Genomic DNA, 22,721 nt, shown 5'->3' with positions numbered 1-22,721 from the left:
GCAGTGTTGTACAGTGTGGTGTGTGTCTCAGTGCAGGAGTGTTGTACAGTGTGGTGTGTGTCTCAGTGCAGCAGTGTTGTACAGTGTGGTGTGTGTCTCAGTGCAGCAGTGTTGTACAGTGTGGTGTGTGTCTCATTGCAGGAGTGTTGTACAGTGTGGTGTGTGTCTCAGTGCAGGAGTGTTGTACAGTGTGGTGTGTGTCTCAGTGCAGGACTGTTGTACAGTGTGGTGTGTGTCTCAGTGCAGGACTGTTGTACAGTGTGGTGTGTGTCTCATTGCAGGTTCAGCAGTGTTGTACTATTTGTTTTTCTCAATGGTTAAATACCCACTCCTTTATATTCTTGAATGTTGACGTCACTTTTCTTTCTGTTGTTGCTGTGTGATGAAGCTGCCAAACTGCTTTTTCACAAGCTGTTAATCTGGAACAGAGATTGGATAAGCAGGCAGGACTCATACTAACTGGAGGAAGTTACAGAGTAGCTTTGATATAGCTGCGTGCTTTCTAATGAGGGACAGGGCTAGGCAGGCAGGCTACAGTGTTTAAGTATTATACTTAGGGGCAATGGTAGCAGAAAGGCAGTGTGACAGGATGGCATCAGGAAGGAGACACAGGGTCAGGAAAGCACCAATGCGCACGTTTATTAGATGAGATGTTGCATGGATGTACAGCCATACACTCCATTATGCCTTGTGAGACCTCCTATTTCATGTATCTGTTTCTTTCTTTATTTTGCCATGGTGTGCAGTGGTGCTGTACCGAAAACACAGAACCGAAAACAAACGATGTATCCCCCCTTTAATACATATGGGCATTCTCCAATTAGCACAGAGAATGGCAATGCAGACAGACAGACAGATAGACAGACAGACAGCGGCACTGTCAGCAACAGACAGACAGACAGCGGCACTGCCAGCAACAGACAGACAGACAGACAGTAGTGGCAGAGGCAAGTCTGTCTTCATGTAGCTTCTCTGGTTCAGGGTGTTTTTTACTGTATTGAGAATAGTTACTATTGTGAAGCACCAGAAAGAAAGAAAGAGTCCATTCACTTTTCCAATGAGCGTGGTTTTCACAGTAAACGCTGTTTTTATGTTTATTTTGTCAATGATAGCAGTTGAACAGTAACCCAGTCTGCTGTCTGAATGAACGTCCTCTCTGTCTCCCCCCAGTGGTCACTATGGCACGGTGAGGCTGGTCCGAGAGAAGGGCTCGGGAACGGACTACGCCGGGAAGTTCCTGAAGATCCGGAAATGCAAGAGCAGCCGGCTGGGGCTGGATCGGGAGGACGTGGAGCGAGAGGTGGAGATCCTGCAAGCCCTGCAGCATCCCAACATCATGGCTCTGAGAGACGTGTTCGAGAGCAAGTCAGAGCTGGTGCTCATACTGGAGATGTGAGTATGAGGAGAGGAGGGATGGGAGACAGGGGGATGAGAGGGGAGAGAGGAGAGGAGTGAGGGGGAGGAGGGAGGAGAGGGGAGGAGAGAGAGGAGGGGGGGGGGGAGAGAGAGGAGAGAGGGAGAGGGGGAGGAGAGAGAGGAGCTCATACTGGAGATGTGAGTCAGAGAGTGAGGAGGAGAGGGAGAGAGGGAGAAGAGGGGAGGAGAGAGAGGAGGATAGAGGGGATAGGAGAGGGTAGAGAGGAGAGAGGAGGCGAGGACAGGAGAGGAAAGGAGATGAGAGAAGAGGATTGAGAGGAGAGGGAAGAGGAGAGGAGAGGAGAGAGGAGAGGAAAGTATAGAGGAGAGGATAGGGGGCGCCGTAGAGACATGGGAGGACGAGATAGAGAAGAGGAGAGAAAGTTAGAGGGGTGTAGGTGCTAGTAGTGCCAGATTATTATCCAGGGATTCCAGGAGATTAAAAACAAGCCTGTACAGGTGAGACAAGCCCTGCTGAAACATTCCAGTGGCTCTGACAAGCATCCTGCGGGGGGGGGGGCTCGGTTTACAGGAGAATTAGTCAGGGCTGAAGTTAGAGATCACAGGGTCCCCTCGGGGTCTCATTCCTGCAGCTCTTCAGGGAGTTGGACTGACTTCAGCAAACTGGGCTAGGCTGGGCACTGTGTGTCACTAGAGCCAACCACACTGGCATTTCACAAGCTCTCGTTAGCCATGAGAGCTGAGACTGGAGTGTGTAGACTAGCACTCAGTATTATTATTATTGAGATGCAGGGTGATGACAGTGCTGGAGAAGCTAGGGATATATATCTCCTCTACACACTCCCCGTGCCCTGGTTTCTATCTCTACACCAGTGGAGGCTGTGTGATTATTCTTAGTCCAGGCCAGTAGTAGTCCCTGTTGCCCATGCAGAACCTCTGTATAAACACAGCTGCACACGTTTCTATAGAAACACATGGTGCTCCACTCCACTGAATTCTTATCAAAGTTGTTTACAAAGTATCAGGCTAGGAGCAGATGATAAAAAATAAAGCCTGGTTTAAATTGCCTGGTTGTGCTGGTTGTGACTGTGCTGGTTGTGCTGGTTGATTGCCTGGTTGTGCTGGTTGTGACTGTGCTGGTTGTGCTGGTTGATTGCCTGGTTGTGCTGGTTGTGACTGTGCTGGTTGTGCTTGTTGATTGCCTGGTTGTGCTGGTTGTGCTGGTTGTGCTGGTTGATTGCCTGGTTGTGCTGGTTGTGACTGTGCTGGTTGATTGCCTGGTTGTGCTGGTTGTGGTTGTGCTGGTTGTTGTGCTGGTTGTGACTGTGCTGGTTGTGCTTGTTGATTGCCTGGTTGTGCTGGTTGTGACTGTGCTGGTTGTGCTTGTTGATTGCCTGGTTGTGCTGGTTGTGACTGTGCTGGTTGTGCTTGTTGATTGCCTGGTTGTGCTGGTTGTGACTGTGCTGGTTGTGCTGGTTGATTGCCTGGTTGTGCTGGTTGTGACTGTGCTGGTGGCTTGTGCTGGTTGTGCTGTTTGTGATTGCCTGGTTGTGCTGGTTGTGACTGTGCTGGTTGTGCTGGTTGATTGCCTGGTTGTGCTGGTTGTGACTGTGCTGGTTGTGCTGGTTGATTGCCTGGTTGTGCTGGTTGTGACTGTGCTGGTTGATTGCCTGGTTGTGCTGGTTGATTGCCTGGTTGTGCTGGTTGTGACTGGTTGTGCTGGTTGATTGCCTGGTTGTGCTGGTTGTGACTGTGCTGGTTGTGCTGGTTGATTGCCTGGTTGTGCTGGTTGTGACTGTGCTGGTTGTGCTGCCTGGTTGTGACTGTGCTGGTTGTGCTGGTTGATTGCCTGGTTGTGTTGGTTTTGACTGTGCTGGTTGATTGCCTGGTTGTACTGGTTGTGACTGTGCTGGTTGTGCTGGTTGATTGCCTGGTTGTGCTGGTTGTGACTGTGCTGGTTGATTGCCTGGTTGTGCTGGTTGATTGCCTGGTTGTGCTGGTTGATTGCCTGGTTGTGCTGGTTGTGACTGTGCTGGTTGTTTGCCTGGTTGTGCTGGTTGATTGCCTGGTTGTGCTGGTTGTGACTGTGCTGGTTGATTGCCTGGTTGTACTGGTTGTGACTGTGCTGGTTGTGCTGGTTGATTGCCTGGTTGTGTTGGTTGTGACTGTGCTGGTTGATTGCCTGGGTGCCTGTCCTGGTTGAGCCTGTCCTGGTTGACTGTGTCTTCTCTGTCCCAGGATCCGTGGAGGGGAGCTCTTTGACTTCATTGCTGAGAAAGAGATGCTCTCCGAGGACGACGCCATCCAGTTCATGAAGCAGATCCTGCAGGGAGTGGGATACATGCACTCCAAACACATCGCACACTTCGACCTCAAGGTACAGCGAGCACTCCAAACACATCGCACACTTCGACCTCAAGGTACAGCGAGCACTCCAAACACATCGGTACAGCGAGCACTCCAAACACATCGCACACTTCCACCTCAAGGTACAGCGAGCACTCCAAACACATCGCACACTTCGACCTCAAGGTACAGCGAGCACTCCAAACACATCGCACACTTCGACCTCAAGGTACAGCGAGCACTCCAAACACATCACACACTTCCACCTCAAGGTACAGCGAGCACTCCAAACACATCGCACACTTCCACCTCAAGGTACAGCGAGCACTCCAAACACTTCCACCTCAGGTTACAGAGCGTACTCCACATGCAGCGCACACTCCACCCACAGCGCGCACTCCAGCTTCTTCATAATGATGTAATAATTAGACAGTATCTGAAAGGTGAGAAGTATTTGTGTAAATTGTTTATTGGGTTTATCCAAATGCAATGGGAAGCACCTATAGGAGGCTGGGGAATGTGAGACACAAGCCTGCTGAAGACTGGAGCAGCCGTGCTCACCATGTAGAGAGTGAGAGACAGACGGACACGGTCGCATACGGGCCATTCTCTTAATGAGGGTCCTGAACATCTTGTGTTTAATAGTAGCTCCTGAGTGTGATGTTCATGTTTGTGATTGTGTGCGTGTGTGTGTGTCTCTGTGTCACAGCCAGAGAACATCATGCTGCTGGAGAAGGACGTGCCCCAACCCCACATCAAGCTCATCGACTTCGGACTGGCCCACCGGATAGAGGAGGGGGTGGAGTACAAGAGCCTGTCTGGCACCCCCCAGTACATCGGTGAGTGCAGCAGTCCAGATCCATCATGGCTGTGCCAGGATTTCAAGATGTCTCAAAATGACATTAAATATGAGTGCGGGGGGGGCGGTAATGGGGTGGCACGGCTATAGCTTGCTAGATGAGATACTCCCCATTTCCAAATACTGGCAGAAACTAAAACATGAAGTCACCGACAAGCATCCCAGCCCTGTTATTTCTTCCATTTTCTTCCAAATAGTGTTTCCATTGAAGACCCTGAGAAAGACTTCTAGTTGAGAAGCGTGTTGAATCTTTCTTCTAGTTTGTCTTAGTGTTGCTGCATACTCTGTATGTATATTCTGTATCAGGAGTAAAACAATATTAGAAAAAATATACAGCGCCATAAAAACTGCTGGAAAGCAACATTTGGAATTGCACAGTCACATGTTCATTATGTGGAGAGATGTGTTGTGTCTCCACATCTGTGGTGACTGCTGGTATTTACTGGTTCTGTAAATAGCGATTTTCTATTGGCTATAAGTGGAGGCTTCCTTACTGTCTCATTGCTTCTGAGAGTAGCTACAAGCCAGACCCAGGCTGACCAGAAAGTGACTTCCTGCCTGTCACTGTATTTCCTGTGAAACCCCCTCCCATCAGAAACATGCATCACCATTAAAGGGAGTTAATAACACTGACATCTGCCTGAGACCCGCACTGAGCTCTCTGTGCAGAGCTCTCTGTCTAACCCACACTGAGCTCTCTGTGCAGAGCTCTCTGTCTAACCCACACTGAGCTCTCTGTGCAGAGCTCTCTGTCTAACCCGCACTGAGCTCTCTGTGCAGAGCTCTCTGTCTAACCCGCACTGAGCTCTCTGTGCAGGACTCTCTGTCTAACCTGCACTGAGCTCTCTGTGCAGAGCTCTCTGTCTAACCCGCACTGAGCTCTCTGTGCAGGACTCTCTGTCTAACCCACACTGAGCTCTCTGTGCAGAGCTCTCTGTCTAACCCGCACTGAGCTCTCTGTGCAGAGCTCTCTGTCTAACCCGCACTGAGCTCTCTGTGCAGAGCTCTCTGTCTAACCCGCACTGAGCTCTCTGTGCAGAGCTCTCTGTCTAACCCGCACTGAGCTCTCTGTGCAGAGCTCTCTGTCTAACCTGCACTGAGCTCTCTGTGCAGAGCTCTCTGTCTAACCCACACTGAGCTCTCTGTGCAGAGCTCTCTGTCTAACCCACACTGAGCTCTCTGTGCAGAGCTCTCTGTCTAACCTGCACTGAGCTCTCTGTGCAGAGCTCTCTGTCTAACCCGCACTGAGCTCTCTGTGCAGAGCTCTCTGTCTAACCCGCACTGAGCTCTCTGTGCAGAGCTCTCTGTCTAACCCGCACTGAGCTCTCTGTGCAGAGCTCGCTGTCTAACCCACACTGAGCTCTCTGTGTAGAGCACTCTGTCTAACCCACACTGAGCTCTCTGTGCAGAGCTGTCTAACCCGCACTGAGCTCTCTGTGCAGAGCTCTCTGTCTAACCCGCACTGAGCTCTCTGTGCAGAGCGGTCTAACCCGCACTGAGCTCTCTGTGCAGAGCTCTCTGTCTAACCTGCACTGAGCTCTCTGTGCAGGGCTCTCTGTCTAACCTGCCCTGAGCTCTCTGTGCAGAGCACTCTGTCTAACCCACACTGAGCTCTCTGTGCAGAGCTCTCTGTCTAACCCGCACTGAGCTCTCTGTGCAGAGCTCTCTGTCTAACCCACACTGAGCTCTCTGTGCAGGGCTCTCTGTCTAACCTGCCCTGAGCTCTCTGTGCAGAGCTCTCTGTCTAACCTGCCCTGAGCTCTCTGTCTAACCCGCCCTGAGCTCTCTGTGCAGAGCTCTCTGTCTAACCTGCACTGAGCTCTCTGTCTAACCCGCCCTGAGCTCTCTGTGCAGAGCTCTCTGTCTAGTTGAATGGTGAGTCGTTCCTCTTTGAAGCACATGGTTTGTGGTTCACATCCAGCCCTCGCCTCTCCATTCACTTCAATGGGCTGTGATGCCAGTTCATTACACATTCCTAATATAGCTCTGAAAGGTTCTCTGATGAAGGAATTGCATGTTATTGTAGGGGCAGCATAAATATCTTTAAACACAATGCCTGGTGCAGCACATCTTTGTTTGAGAAGCGTGTTTTCAGAAGGCTGTGGTCCAGTGGTTAAAGAAAAGGGCCAAGAAGTATTGTGTGGTCCCGAGCAAGTCTCTGAACCTCCTCTTTGGGGTGAGACGTTGTTGTAAGTGACTCTGAAGCTGATGCACAGTTCACACACCCTAGTCTCTGCAAGTCGCTGTGGATAAAGGCATCTGCTAAATAAACACATAATAATAGTGTTGCACTTCCTTGGGTCACCTGGTGGGTGAAATCGTCCCACCCCAGAAGACACCACTAAAGCAACCTAGGTAGTGCAAGCGTAACAGGTTTAGTGAGAGTACAGCATGCAAACTGAGAGCTTTCTTTACCCTACGTGCAAGTCTGCTGTAACCTGAGATTCTTCCAAACCTGCCAATGAGACCCATGTCGCTGACAGAAGTGCAAAGCAGGTAGGATGTTGGGAATGACTGTGTTGCTACAATCACTACACAGACACCGTCCACATCACCTGAATACTGACTTCCGTCCCTGTTTAATATGTATTGTGAGGGTTCTGCGTGATTCCCTATTGCTGTTTCTGCTTCAGTCTAAAGACTGCCCCAGACTTTTAATATGTATCCTTCGTGTTCCCCCTCAGCTCCTGAAGTCATCAACTACGAGAGGCTGAGTGAGGCTGCCGACATGTGGTGAGTCTGCCTGGCTGTATCATTCATGACAGGGGTCACTGCACTGGGAGTCCAGTCTGGCTGTATCATTCAGGACAGGGGTCACCGCACTGGGAGTCCAGTCTGGCTGTATCATTCAGGACAGGGGTCACTGCACTGGGAGTCCAGTCTGGCTGTATCATTCAGGACAGGGGTCACCGCACTGGGAGTCCAGTCTGGCTGTATCATTCAGGACAGGGGTCACCGCACTGGGAGTCCAGTCTGGCTGTATCATTCAGGACAGGGGTCACCGCACTGGGAGTCCAGTCTGGCTGTATCATTCATGACAGGGGTCACCGCACTGGGAGTCCAGTCTGGCTGTATCATTCAGGACAGGGGTCACCGCACTGGGAGTCCAGTCTGGCTGTATCATTCATGACAGGGGTCACTGCACTGGGAGTCGTCTGGCTGTATCATTCAAGACAGGGGTCACTGCACTGGGAGTCCAGTCTGGCTGTATCATTCAAGACAGGGGTCACTGCACTGGGAGTCCAGTCTGGCTCTATCACTGCACTGGGAGTCCAGTCTGGCTGTATCATTCAAGACATTCAGGGCAGGGGTCACCGCACTGGGAGTCCAGTCTGGCTGTATCATTCAGGACAGGGGTCACTCCACTGGGAGTCCAGTCTGGCTGTATCATTCAGGACAGGGGTCACTGCACTGGGAGTCCAGTCTGGCTGTATCATTCAAGACAGGGGTCACTGCACTGGGAGTCCAGTCTGGCTGTATCATTCAGGACAGGGGTCACTGCACTGGGAGTCCAGTCTGGCTGTATCATTCAGGACAGGGGTCACTGCACTGGGAGTCCAGTCTGGCTGTATCATTCAGGACAGGGGTCACTGCACTGGGAGTCCAGTCTGGCTGTATCATTCAGGACAGGGGTCACTGCATTGGGAGGACATTTGTAAGTGTTACATACAAGCAAATATTGTTGTTGTTGTTTTAATTATTTTTTTAATAATGTTTTTCTCTAGGAGTCTTGGAGTCATTACCTTCATTCTGTAAGTATTGAAACAGGAGGGTGAGGGTTTGTTTCAAACCCTTTCTCTATGTCACTCTCATCTACCTCTCTCACCCTCTATCTCTCTCTATCACTCTCACCCTCTCTCTCTACCTCTCTTGCTCTCTCTCTCTCACCTCCCTCCCTCACTCAGTGGTACAGTCCCTCTCTCACCCCCCATCCTCAAACTCAGTGGATAAGTCCCTTTCTCACCCCCCATCCTCAGGCTCAGTGGTACAGTACCTCTCTCTCTCCCCCGCCCCTCCCCCTCCCAGGCTCAGTGGTACCTCCCCATTCCAGGGTGACACAGACGAAGAGACTCTCACCAACATCGTGTCTCTGACCTACGAGTTCGACGAGCAGCACTTCAGCCAGACCAGCGCCATGGCCAAGGACTTCATCCAGAGCCTGCTGGTCAAGGAGCCCAGGTGAGACAGGGGGCAGAGTAGCCACTTAGAAGCTTACAGAGCGCCTGTTCACTTCAGTATATTCAAGATTTCTTTCTTAGAGACAAATGTATTTAAAGTGATGGATTTCTTATTTCTTATGAAACAGACACTGATAAATGATCTACCAATTCATACATACACAACACAACTGCATCCCAGTGTAACAGAGTTAGTACTGACAAGCCTCTACTCTGCACTTCCAGTGAGGAGGCTGCACAGAGATCTGTTCTAGTTGTTCTTCCTAGTCTTCTTAGTGAGACCTCATCTAGAATATTATGTTCAGTTCTGGTCACCTCACTACAAAAAGGATATTGCTGCTCTAGAAAGAGTGCAAAGAAGAGCGACCAGAATTATTCCGGGTTTAAAAGGCATGTCATATGCAGACAGGCTAAAAGAATTCAATCTGTTCAGTCTTGAACAAAGAAGACTACGCGGCGACCTAATTCAAGCATTCAAAATTCTAAAAGGTATTGACAGTGTCTACCCAAGGGACTTTTTCAACCTGAAAAAAGAAACAAGGGCCAGGGGTCACAAATGGAGATTAGACAAAGGGGCATTCAGAACAGAAAATAGGAGGCACTTTTTTACACAGAGAATCGTGAGGGTCTGGAACCAACTCCCCAGTAATGTTGTTGAAGCTGACACCCTGGGATCCTTCAAGAAGCTGCTTGATGAGATTCTGGGATCAATGAGGTTCTAACAACCAAACGAGCAAGATGGGCCGAATGGCCTCCTCTCGTTTGTAAACTTTCTTATGTTCTTATCTCTTTTTCAATAGCATTAAGTTACACATTTACAATCATATCTGTATATTTTTACACTGAACATTTCTAATGACATACAGTACTTTAGTGTTTCTACCCCTTGCTATAATAGTCGCCCCTCAGCAATGACAACATTATATCTATCTCTGAAGTTCACCAGTAGTGAGTCCTATCAGAAGAAGAGGTTAGTTGAGGTGTCTTGAGTTTTCTTATTGTGAATGCAGGTTCTGATTGCCCTGTTCCCTTGTTGTTGGTTGAGGTGTCTGAGTTTTGTTAGTTTTGTGAATGCAGGTGCTGATTGTCCTGTTCCCTTGTTATTAGTTGAGGTGTCTGAGTTTCATTATTGTGAATGCAGGTGCTGATTGTCCTGTTCCCTTGTTTTTGGTTGAGGTGTCTGTGTTTCGTTAGTTTTGTGAATGCAGGTGCTGATTGTCCTGTTCCCTTGTTATTAGTTGAGGTGTCTGAGTTTCATTATTGTGAATGCAGGTGCTGATTGTCCTGTTCCCTTGTTGTTGGTTGAGGTGTCTGAGTTTCGTTAGTTTTGTGAATGCAGGTGCTGATTGTCCTGTTCCCTTGTTGTTGGTTGAGGTGTCTGAGTTTCATTATTGTGAATGCAGGTGCTGATTGTCCTGTTCCCTTGTTGTTGGTTGAGGTGTCTGTGTTTCGTTAGTTTTGTGAATGCAGGTGCTGATTGTCCTGTTCCCTTGTTGTTGGTTGAGGTGTCTGTGTTTCGTTAGTTTTGTGAATGCAGGTGCTGATTGTCCTGTTCCCTTGTTGTTGGTTGAGGTGTCTGTGTTTCGTTAGTTTTGTGAATGCAGGTGCTGATTGTCCTGTTCCCTTGTTGTTGGTTGAGGTGTCTGTGTTTCGTTAGTTTTGTGAATGCAGGTGCTGATTGTCCTGTTCCCTTGTTGTTGGTTGAGGTGTCTGTGTTTCGTTAGTTTTGTGAATGCAGGTGCTGATTGTCCTGTTCCCTTGTTGTTGGTTGAGGTGTCTGTGTTTCGTTAGTTTTGTGAATGCAGGTGCTGATTGTCCTGTTCCCTTGTTGTTGGTTGAGGTGTCTGTGTTTCGTTAGTTTTGTGAATGCAGGTGCTGATTGTCCTGTTCCCTTGTTGTTGGTTGAGGTGTCTGTGTTTCGTTAGTTTTGTGAATGCAGGTGCTGATTGTCCTGTTCCCTTGTTGTTGGTTGAGGTGTCTGTGTTTCGTTAGTTTTGTGAATGCAGGTGCTGATTGTCCTGTTCTCTTGCTTCACAGTGACAGGATGACTGCAGTCGAGAGCCTCATTCACCCCTGGATAAAGGTTTGTAGCAAGACTCCCTGGGACTTGCTTTCCTGTCCTTCAATTAATCCTGTTTTTGTTCCAAAATGTTACTGAACTGAGACAGTGAGGAAGAGGGTGATTGCTGAAGAGCCCCTGGGTTACAGCACTGCAGGGGCATCATTTCAGAAGAATCCTGGGGGGGGGGGTCAACATTGAACAATCTCTGTCCCAAAGAGCATCACGAATGAGAAGCGCAGGCAGTAACTGGACCAGTATACAAAGAGACAGCGTGCTGCCCTTTGTCAACATCCCTCTTATTCTTAAAATAAATTAGACAAAATGTGCAGTGCAAGTATTTTCAAAGCGCGGCACTGGTTTATAACAAACTCGAACATGTCGTTCCACTAAGCCTCCTTGTTGTATCGCTGTGTTTAATTTCTTCCATTTTCCACCTGCTGTGGCAAACATATCCAACATCATAACAACATCTCTTTGACTCATCATGATGTCAATAATATTATATTATAGAAACAATACAATGCAATGCCATTCTGTGATGTGGATACAATCACTGGACAACGATGAACTGTCAATCAGAATAAATGAATACCGCCAACGCCTTGGCTTGAGACTCTCAGCATGAGCAATTACATCACCATGGCAACCGTCGCCGACTTCATTCCAGATGCGGGCTACATTAGAAAAGAATAATTTTGAAAATCGTGTTTTATTCTCTTATATGTGATTATATTGTGTGTCTGTAGGACGACATGATGTCATGCACACTGTACGGGGGGGCGGGGTGTTATAGCAAATGTCGCCCCAGCAGTACTGAGTTTCTTTGATTCCTGTTTACAGTTATGTGTAATTCACAGAATTCTGCTTTCATTGCAAGTCATACCTCTCCTCTCCTCTCCTCTACCTCGCCTATGCTCATTCCCTATCTTTCCCTCTCTTCTCCCTCTACTCCCTCTCCTCCTCTCCCCTCCCCATCTCTCCCTGTACCATCCCTCTCCCTCGCCTCCTCTCCCCTCCACATCTCTCCCTGTACCACCCCTCTCCCCTGCCCATCTCTCCCTGTACCATCTCTCTCCCTGTCCCTCACAGCCTCTCAACAGGAAGCAGGCCACCAATCGCAGCCGCTCCTCCATCAACATGAAGAATTTCAGAAAGTTCAACGCCAGGCGGAAATGGAAGGTGAGTTCCCTCCTAGTGTATCTCCAGTGGAAAGCCCAGTCCCAGTGTATCTCCAATGGAAAGCCCAGTCCCAGTCTATCTCCCAGTGGAAAGCCCAGTCCCAGTGTATCTCCCAGTAGAAAGCCAGTCCCAGTCTATCTCCCAGTAGAAAGCCCAGGCACTGTGCGTTACCAGAAAGTGTGCGCTGGTTTATATATCACCAACTGGGATTCCACTGGCATGTGAACCATACGAGAAACACTGTGGTCCCATTCTACCATCCCATTGCAGCTGCCCTTGTGCAACCATTGCCCCTTAGTATAATACAGAACCACTGTAGTGCCACTGTCTGTTAGTTTGTCTGTCTGCATAGCCATTGAAGATCATTTTGGAAGAGTATTCAGGGACTGATGTGGAAATGAAATATTTAGCCAGGTTAAATATGAGACCCATGCAATAGCCATGTTACCTCCCATTGTAAAAAAAATGAAAGAAATCTACATTCAAAGCACAGTTAGCTGGTCCGCCTGAAGTACAGTACCAAAATGTCCATGTCTCTGCTGCACCATCTGGTGTTCGTGGGTGGAATTACAACAGTCATGATAACTGCAAGACACAGTGGAAAATAAAAGCACAGCAAAGCACTGGAATTCATGAGTGACAGAAAGAGCAACCAGAGGGAGAGAGGCAGCGTGTGTGGCTACCTTGCAGCTAAAACCACCTCCAGGGAATGTAAACAAACTGGTAAGCCAACAAAAGGTCAGGTTCATAAGAATCACATTTTCTGTGTAGAAAAAATGTAGTGAAATCAGCTAAGGCAGGCATTTTAAAAAAGCATTACTTTTTAAGTTAAGATGTGTTCTTTTAAAAATTAAGCTGTTTTAATTTGAAAAGAGAACACAGTACTATGAGGTGTGCAGGTCTCTTATAAGATGGTGTGTCTCTGTTGTTCTGGTGCAGGTCTCTTATAAGATGGTGTGTCTCTGTTGTTCTGGTGCAGGTCTCTTATAAGATGGTGTGTCTCTGTTGTTCTGGTGCAGGTCTCTTATAAGATGGTGTGTCTCTGTTGTTCTGGTGCAGGTCTCTTATAAGATGGTGTGTCTCTGTTGTTCTGGTGCAGGTCTCTTATAAGATGGTGTGTCTCTGTTGTTCTGGTGCAGGTCTCTTATAAGATGGTGTGGGCCTTTAACCGGATGTGTCATCTGCAGCGCCTCTGCAAGAACAGCGCCAAGGAGGACAAGGACCTGGTGAGCAGGGGAAGTGATGTCATTTCCTGTGAGAATGGGTGTCTAGGTCATCTCTCTCACAGGCGGGGGGGGGGGAGGGGTGTCAGTGGTTTCCTGTCCATTTCATTAGGACTGGGTTCAGCAGTGCCGTGGCGTGGGTATGTTCTCCTGATATACCCTGGTGTGGGCGTGTTCTCCTGATATACCCTGGTGTGGGCGTGTTCTCCTGATATACCCTGGTGTGGGCGTGTTTTCCTGATATACCCTGGCGTGGGCATGTTCTCCTGGTATAACTAGGACCTTGATTGCTCTGGAAGAGGGAACGAATACCTTACTTTACTTTAGCATCCTTGTGCTTCAGCCAGCAGTGCTGAACTCTACTAGCGATGCATCCACCCCCCACCCCCCGAGACAGAATTGCACACACGTGATTTGAGGAGCACCACAGACTTCACTTCCAAAACTTTGACCAGATTTTTTTTAATATGCTTTACAATGCTTCCCTATGTTTCACCATGCTTTATTACACCCCCTCCTCTGCCTGCCTCGCTCCGCCCATTTGAAATATTAAGGACTGGGTGGATCCTTCCAGCACCTTGTAGAGTCACGGCTGATCTCATGTGCTGCAGAGTTATCACTGCAGCTCCATATCATCACAGGTTTCAACTGGGGGGGGGGGGGTTTAGCAGCTCAAAGTGAACCACAGATGAAAAAAAAGCCCTCAGAATCTGTCACGCCCGCACCTTCCACCTGTACGCATGCGTGATTTCAGTTGTGGATTTCCACTCTGCTAGGGGTGGGTGAAGCTGCACGGTCTGATGATTGTGCCTGTGGAGAGCACTCTGTGCTGCTCATGAGCATTGCTGTTTTCAGCTTGGCGTATAATTGAACACTAATTAGTGAAGCACGATATTTCAGCATTTTCTTTTTAAGTGTAATTGCTCTGGTAATCACAATGCTCACACATAGATGGGTTTTGTTTTATTTATTATTATCATAGCTGTTTTTTTAGTAACTTCAATAGCGGCTGCTTGAACGGATACAAAACCGAAGGAAGAAAACACAAGGGTACAGAAAGCGACAGAAACTTATACCGAATCCTTTGGATAATGGTTATGTTGGCTTTAATAAAAATAAAGACTATCAGTGTTAGTTGTTATAGTTTTATCTTGAGGTTAATGTTTTTTGATGTTGTAAACATTTGAAATGGCACATAATTCTGCTGAGATGGGAAGTAAATGATAAACAGGGTATTTATAATAACGTTTTGTATTATTTATAATCACTTTGCTGAATAGAAAGCCTTTTTAAAAGGGATTCCTAAATTCTATCTTTTAATTCTGTGCATCGAAAGACATGTAATTATTACAAGTTTTAAGATATATATTAAGATAGAATATTCTGCCTTTTATTGCAACTGTGGTACCCCCCCAGTCGAGTGAGAATTGTGAAGGGGTACTTCAGCTGACAACTCCACACAGGGGTGCAGTTTCAAAACCCGTCATAGGGGAAGATATGTGATGGATCGAATAACAGCTGGTACAGAGCACTGATTGATTGATTGTGTGCTTGCTGTTTGTTCATTCTTTCTCTCTCAGAGGCAGTGTGAGAGTGGGGTTGCTGTTTGTTCATTCTTTCTCTCTCAGAGGCAGTGTGAGAGTGGGGTTGCTGTTTGTTCATTCTTTCTCTCTCAGAGGCAGTGTGAGAGTGGGGTTGCTGTTTGTTCATTCTTTCTCTCTCAGAGGCAGTGTGAGAGTGGGGTTGCTGTTTGTTCATTCTTTCTCTCTCAGAGGCAGTGTGAGAGTGGGGTTGCTGTTTGTTCATTCTTTCTCTCTCAGAGGCAGTGTGAGAGTGGGGTTGCTCTTTGTTCATTCTTTCTCTCTCTGTGCTCTGTCTCCAGAGGCAGTGTGAGAGTGACCCGGAAGACACAGAAACCAAGCCTGCCTCCCTGCTGCGGAGACGACTCAGCAGCAGCTCCTAGAATCAGCCAGGAGGGGGCGTCGGTGTGCTGGGGCACAGTCAGCTTGCTAGAGTCTGAAATATCAATCGCTATCGTAACGAATGCATTCTTCTGCTTCTCGTTTCACTTTGAGTATCGTTTTCTCTTTCGGGCTCAGAAGTTTAAGATCCCTGTGGTGTCTATAGAGCTCTCTGTGTAAACACAGCCAGCACACCAGAGTGTAACCATTAACCTGCCCCCTAGTGTATGTAACAAATACCACCTGGAACCTTACATCAGTGCTGCAGGGGGGACAGATTGATGGTTACATGCTGGTGTACCAGCTATACTGAGAGACATTTGAGAGCTGTATTGAGGCCAAAGGGAGCTTTTTAAAAACAGCTGACAGGAGACGATATACAAAGTGAACCTCAATGAGAAGGATACCTCGGTTAGGATGCCTGATATCTGAGACCTGCTCGCAGCAACAAAGCCTGTTCCCACACCTGCAGTGACAACACCATGCACTCCCTGCTGAGTGAGGAATATCAAACAGTGCTCCACCTCGTAATACAGCACCTCCTGTGTCCATATGTGGTAACTGCAGGGAACTATTGCAGTGATTGTAGCGCACAGAGTAATTCCATGAATCTCAGCTGTTGTGCGCAGCCTTTCGACACACAGTTCTCCAAATGTGCAGTTTTGAAAGGAACGCCCGCTATAGTAAACATTTTCATTTTGAAACACACATCCGGTACGACACTTGGTTAGAAATCTGTTTGCAACCCCTACTTTCACAAAGTGTTGCACTTCCTTGTTCAGGTGTAATTGTCCCCGCCCCTTTTACTGGCTTCTTTCCTGTCATTAACCAGTCAGCTGCTTCCCCGGGTGACTGACATGCTTTCAGCGCGAGGCCACGGCTCGGGTGAATGCCCATGTAACATATATACTGAGAGTAAGGCACAGAGTGGGGATCACGCTTCACAATGAAAAGACACATTTGCTAGTGTGTGTTTCTTTCAGAACTGTGCATCTGAGACCCATGTAGGCAATGGAGCGACAACTTACAGAGAAAGCCACATTCCCACCTATAGGTCATAAGTTAACTCTCATGGTTTACAGTGGGCAAATTAAGCTATACCATGCATACTGTTACCAATGATTATAGTGCATGAAGTGTGTTTATAAAGAATTTAAAAAACATGTAGACATATATTTGTGTTGAAGAAATTGGAAGCATTCTTTAATAAAAGCCTGATGTTTTTCTTTAACTCTTTCACCTGTTCTTTCTCTTTGCCTTTTATCATTTACTACTAAGTTTATTTTTAGGACCAAATTACAGAATAAGAACTAAATACCTGGATGTACGTGTGTAAGTATTAGATGGTAATGCAGCCAGTCACACTGAGACTCATTCCCCTGCTTACACACAGTCACACTGAAACTCGCTCCCCCTTACACACCCTGTCACACTGAGACTCACTACTCCCCTACACGCCCTGTCACACTGACTCACTCCCCTTCTAACAAACCGTCACACTGAGACTCACTCCCCCGTACACACCCTGTCACACTGAGACTCACTACTCCCCTACACGCCCCGTCACACTGACTCACTCCCCTTCTAACAAACCGTCACACTGAGACTCACTCCCCCTTACACACCCTGTCACACTGAGACCCACTCCCCCTCTTACAAACCCAGTCACACTGAGACCCACTCCCTAGCTTAAACACACCCCGTTACACTGAGACTCACTCCCTCTTACAAACCCTGTCAGAGACTCACTTCCTTACTCACACACACACCCTGTCACTGAGACTCCCCCTCTTACACTGAGACTTACTCCCTCACTTACACACCCTACACTGAGACTCACTCCCTCACAAACCCTGTCAGAGACTCACTTCCTTACTCACACACACCGTCACTGAGACTCCCCCTCTTACACTGAGACTTACTCCCTCACTTACACACCCCCATACTCACTCCCTCTTACAAACCCTGTCACAGAGACTCACTTCCTCACTCGCACACATACCCCGTCACACTGAGACTCACTTCCTTGCTTACACACCCAGTCACACTGAGACTCACTTCTTCGCTTACACGCCTTGTCACACTGAGACTCACTCCCTAGCTTAAACGCACCCCATTACACTGAGACTCACTCCCCCTCTTACACACCCTGTCACTGAGACTCACTCCCCTGCTTACACACCCCGTCACACAGAGACTCACTCCCCTGCTTACACACCCTGTCACACAGACTCCCTCTTACACACACTGTCACACTGAGACTCACTCCCTCGCTTACCCTATGTTATGCGGCTCACTAGTGCGAGTTTCTAGAATGGGCTCATGCAAAATGATACACTCAGTACAAGAGTTCAATACCAATACTTTATTAGTATTGCAATGCAGGAAGTTATTGAAAGGCACATTGCTTACAAATCCAGGTGATACAGTGGTGCAGTCTCCTTTCATATGGCAGTTTGCACTGCAACACAGTACAGGTCAACATCCAGACCTGAATGCCAATCAAGTGCATCATAGGTAGCAGCATGTAGAGACTCTACATTGCAATTGAAAGATATGATTGGGCAGATGTTGAAAATGTGCCGCACAGTCTGAGGTGTTGTGCCACAATCACAATCCGGACTCTCTTAACTTTCCGTTTGCAGAGTAGGTCTCCACGCAGTGTATGGATTCAGCTCAAGGAGGACACAGTCTTTCTCTGCAGATAAAATCCCAGCTGATGTTCTTCTGTGGCAAGTTGGTGTTTTCCCAGGCTTCCCCTTATTTTCCTCATCCAGACTCTTTGCATATTGCCAGAATGGCTTTGTGGAATTGAGCCTGTATAGTGGTGGCATTAAAATATTGCTGTTAATCAGCAGGTCTGGGTTTCAATCGTTTTGCGGTACTCCTTTATGCATATGGCATCACGGCAGAGTGATATTCGCTAGGACCGGTAGCCAAGGTGCTCTTCAGCATCCCAGAGATGGCCCTCGTGGCTCTGTTTAGCTGAGCATCAACAAGCGTTGTGTGCACGCTCTTGTTCCAGACAAGGGCACAATATTCCTCTGCAGAATAAACAAGTGCCATGGAGTGCCAAGTTGTTTTATGTACAAGGTTTACTCTAGATTTTGTTTTCCTGGCAACATTCTGCAGGGGTTTGCGGAAGGTGAGGCTCTTATCAAGAGTAACATCTAGATGTTTGGGAAACTTCAAGCTGGACCTCTTCACCACAGAAAGCTTCTGGTTAGCCTGGGTGTTGTTTAGATGAAGACGTGACGGCGGTTTTCTTCAGGTTAGGGCAAAGCCTCCAGTATTTTAAATATGCTTCAAGTTTTTTGAGCTCTTTGCACACGTTTGTTTCGACCTCGTCCTGAGTTGTTCTTTGGTTGGCAAGAGCCATGTCATCGTCGTAGCCAAACTTTCGTCTGGTGGTGACAGGGAGGTCACTTACACACACGTCACAGTGCCGGTGCGAGCACAGCCTTGCGGGAGCCCATTAGGCGGGTTCTGCTGACCGTATTCCCTGGAGCTGTGTTCTATCCTTTCTTTAACATGGCTTAGTATCCTGTTATATATTAATCAAATTGTTGAATTAGCACACAACAGGTTTAACTGTACAGTCCAGTCTCATTAGAAATCAGTTAGACCCATTTCCTCATACACAGCGTTTTAACAAGGTCCCGGTCTGATCATTACAATCTCACACAATACTCCTTAGAAAAACACAAACTCACTCATGTTCACACATTTCATTTCAGTTTGTTGAAACAATCAAATCCATGGTCTTGTATAAAGTACTTGGTTAGCCTGAGAATGACTCCGAGGCAGAGCGCTAGAACTCAATTTGATACAAGCTTTAAACAACATACATGTTGCTCATTTGAATACAATGAGCAACATGTAATAGATGTTGTTTTTAGCATTGTGTTGTATAATTAATCGTTAAATCAGCACACCCCAGGTTTAATTGTACAGTCAATCTCATTAGAACTGATTAAGCCATTTGACTTTCAGTGCCTACGATCTGTATACATGCTTGAACACAGTCTTTAAGGTTTCTCTCCTCTGTGAATTCGCTGGTGTTTTTGAAGGCCTTGTTAAAACAAAAACTCTTCCCACAGTCAGAGCAGTGATACAGTTTCTCTCCTGTGTGAGTTCGCTGGTGTGTTTTCAGAGTTACTGAGTGACTGAAACTCTTCCCACAGTCAGAGCAGTGATACAGTTTCTCTCTTGTGTGAGTTCGCTGGTGTGAAACAAGGTGACCAAACTGACTAAAACTTTTCCCACAGTCACAGCAGCTATACGGTTTCTCTTGTGTGCGAGTTCACTGGTGTGAAACACGGCTGGTTGACTGACTGAACCTCTTCCCACAGTCAGAGCAGTGATAAGGTTTCTCTCCTGCGTGAATTCACTGGTGTGAAAAAAGGCTGTTTCATTGACTGAAACTCTTCCCACAGTCAGAGCAGTGATAAGGTTTCTCTCCTGCGTGAATTCACTGGTGTGAAAAAAGGCTGTTTCATTGACTGAAACTCTTCCCACAGTCAGAGCAGTGATACGGTTTCTCTCCTGTGTGAGTTCACTCTTCCCACAGTCAGAGCAGTGATACGGTTTCTCTCCTGTGTGAGTTCACTGGTGTATTTTAAAATGCAGCGATTCTGAACTTGTGATCTGCAGACTCTCAGATTTATGCAAAAACCCTTTGAACACAATCTCACGTTGTGCTGCTGCAATATGAATTACTAAGCTACACAACACACAGCTTTAACCACGTGATATAGATCATCATGATATGTATGCAGCCTGCATTCTTCCCCTTTATCCGTTCTCTTATTAGGGGTGTGTTTATAAATCAATATATATTGCAGCCCCCCCTGAAGCAATACCACGCATCACCTTCAAAGCCACCATTAACTGAAACAGCATTCTTATGTGATACAAATACTAACTAAATAACTGTTACACTTTATGAAGCACATCTGGTTTTTTTGCCAGCATTATTTGCTTATTTTTATCTGGCATTCATGTAAACACACCTCCTTCTAATCTGTGCCCATTCTACTGCTTGTGTTCGCTAGGCTGTCCCAGACTTTTCATTATTTGCCAGGTTTTGTCAAACAAAACTCAAACCTGTAAGTAACACTGAAACGCCATTCATCTACAAAGCACTCCGTGCACAAAATGACAACATTCCTTGCTGACCTGCTAGTGAAGATTCAAGGGCATGAATCTCCTTCAATTATATGCGTTATAAATACTTTCTACAGCACTTACACGTATACACACAAATTAATTTAAAAATGCTGGTGTGAAAAAATGCGTTCAAGTGGTCCATGTGAAAAATCCAAACACCGAGATGTCGCTACGTTGTTAAAGGTCGGGAACCTCCCTGTTACAGCTGCAACTGCAGAAAGATGTTTCAGTGTTAAAAGCAGTGGGCGTGCTCTTCTTTTCCTGCTCATGTTAACTAGCATCTGATTTGCTGGTCCCGTCCTACCAGCGAATCAGTTTTGAAAATGCTTTTCAAGTACACGCCCTCTCCCCCTCTCCCCCCCTCTGCCCCGTGTATTCAATGTGAACTAACAAAACCAAAAACAAAAAAAGCGCGCCAGGCTTGTATTCCCGGCAGAGTCTGTAAATACATTGTGCACATTGAAAACAACTGAGCGTATAGTTTGCGCTGCTTTGGAGTCATATTGAACTGGTGTATAATGAATATTTAACAATATTCAATAACGTTAAAAAAATGAATACATACATAAACGATCAGTGATGTTAAACGCAATTTTGGAGTAACGACCAGCTATAGCGGGTATGCATGTTGTGGGTAAGTAAGAACATAAGAAATTTTACAAACGAGAGGAGGCCATTCGGCCCATCTTGCTCGTTTGGTTGTTAGTAGCTTATTGATCCCAGAATCTCATCAAGCAGCTTCTTGAAGGATCCCAGGGTGTCAGCTTCAACAACATTATTGGGGAGTTGATTCCAGACCCTCGCAATTCTCTGTGTAAAAAAGTGCCTCCTAGTTTCTGTTCTGAATGCCCCTTTGTCTAATCTCCATTTGTGACCCCTGGTCCTTGTTTCTTTTTTCAGGCTGAAAAAGTCCCTTGGGTCGACACTGTCAATACCTTTTAGAATTTTGAATGCTTGAATTAGGTCGCCACGTAGTCTTCTTTGTTCAAGACTGAACAGATTCAATTCTTTTAGCCTGTCTGCATATGACATGCCTTTTAAGCCCGGAATAATTCTGGTCGCTCTTCTTTGCACTCTTTCTAGAGCAGCAATATCTTTTTTATAGCGAGGTGACCAGAACTGCACACAATATTCAAGATGAGGTCTTACAAGTGCATTGTACAGTTTTAACATTACTTCCCTTGATTTAAATTCAACACGTGTCATGTAAGGCCACAGGTTCTTTGTGCGTTTGTTGCGATTGAGTTTTATCTTTTAAGTAAATCTTTTTAGGTTATTTGAGTTACTTCATTTCTGATGGGTCTAAAAATAAGAACTGTTCCAATTATTAAATCTAATTGTAAAACGCTAACACCTCCACACAGCGCTGACAAAGGTTCCCTTCACCTCTCTCATGCATTCACACCTGTCGTTCCAGACCAGAAGCACGCTATATTCAAACTGATTCATTATTTATCTCTCAAGGGCTTCTTATGGTTATTGTCTGCTTTGCTTACTTGTATGGGTTATACACATGTATATCTATCTCCATGAATGAATAGGAGCAAAACTGTTCAATATTACGTGAAGTAGGGAAGCGGTGCTCTCCCTGCCCAATAAGAGAGGGCACACTCCTGTTCCTCAGTGAGAGTATCATTTTCAACAAATCCACACTTGTAAGGTACCCACTTGCTCACCAGGTGACAGCAATGCCATTTACAGGGCGGGTGTAGCGATTGCGGTGCGAATCCCGCCTGTGCCAGGTTGCTGACGGATTGGGACTCCTTGTCCTTCACGCTGCCGGAGGGTCAGGGAGGAGATCGCTGGAAGTCCACCTTGTTGCGCTGCAGGTAGTGACCTCGTCTCCAGGGCTCAGCTGCTGGGTCAGGTGTGTAAAACGAGTCAAGCAGCTCGACTGCAGGAACAGAGGTCAGTAAAGAGTAAACACTCACACAGACACAGAGACACACACACACAGACACCGACATCTTTCTTAGGTAGCAGTTTAACTCAAAATAAAAACATACAAATTGAGAAAAAAAATCCTTGGGGCACATAGTATGTAAATGTATTTATTGAATAAAAAGGCTCTTGGAATAATAAGTACACAACAACCCTCCTGAGATCATCGAGAGAAAACCTGCCCTGGATCTGGATGCCTTTTGAACCACAGTGGCATCATGTCTGGACTTCTGACAGCTAATTGTGAAGAGGCAAGACAACAATTAAAATAAAAAACTAAAATACAGTATTAAGATTCCTGGTGATATATATATGCAACAAGTAATGTTCTAAGTCAGATTAGTCCCCACCCGAGTCAAGGGAGGACCGTTATCACTTTACGAATCTGTGATATCTATATTTATATATATATATATATATATATAT

The 22,721-nt window shown here is 46.7% G+C and overlaps 1 protein-coding gene across 6 annotated transcripts in view; it reads left to right on the top strand.

The window, feature by feature from the left end:
- si:dkey-240h12.4 (death-associated protein kinase 2) overlaps window positions 1-16,416 on the top strand; it is a 38,733-nt gene extending 22,317 nt beyond the window's left edge. Inside the window, exons 4-13 of one of the 6 annotated variants that reach the window (XR_005948262.1) lie at window positions 1,171-1,392; window positions 3,616-3,754; window positions 4,433-4,562; window positions 7,267-7,315; window positions 8,308-8,334; window positions 8,609-8,761; window positions 10,798-10,843; window positions 11,912-12,001; window positions 12,578-12,724; window positions 13,141-13,227. Coding sequence is in view for 4 of the 6 variants with exons in the window: in XM_041239095.1 (XP_041095029.1) it covers window positions 1,171-1,392; window positions 3,616-3,754; window positions 4,433-4,562; window positions 7,267-7,315; window positions 8,308-8,334; window positions 8,609-8,761; window positions 10,798-10,843; window positions 11,912-12,226 (1,081 nt within the window). In the remaining 2 variants the exon portion in view is untranslated. The other 5 variants (XR_005948263.1, XM_041239096.1, XM_041239097.1 and 2 more) reach the window with 5 other exon arrangements.
- The last annotated feature ends 6,305 nt before the right edge of the window (window positions 16,417-22,721 follow it).

Source organism: Polyodon spathula, chromosome 51 (assembly GCF_017654505.1).
Source record: "Polyodon spathula isolate WHYD16114869_AA chromosome 51, ASM1765450v1, whole genome shotgun sequence".
NCBI classification, from domain to species: domain Eukaryota; kingdom Metazoa; phylum Chordata; class Actinopteri; order Acipenseriformes; family Polyodontidae; genus Polyodon; species Polyodon spathula.
This window is presented reverse-complemented; position numbering and strand designations above follow the sequence as displayed.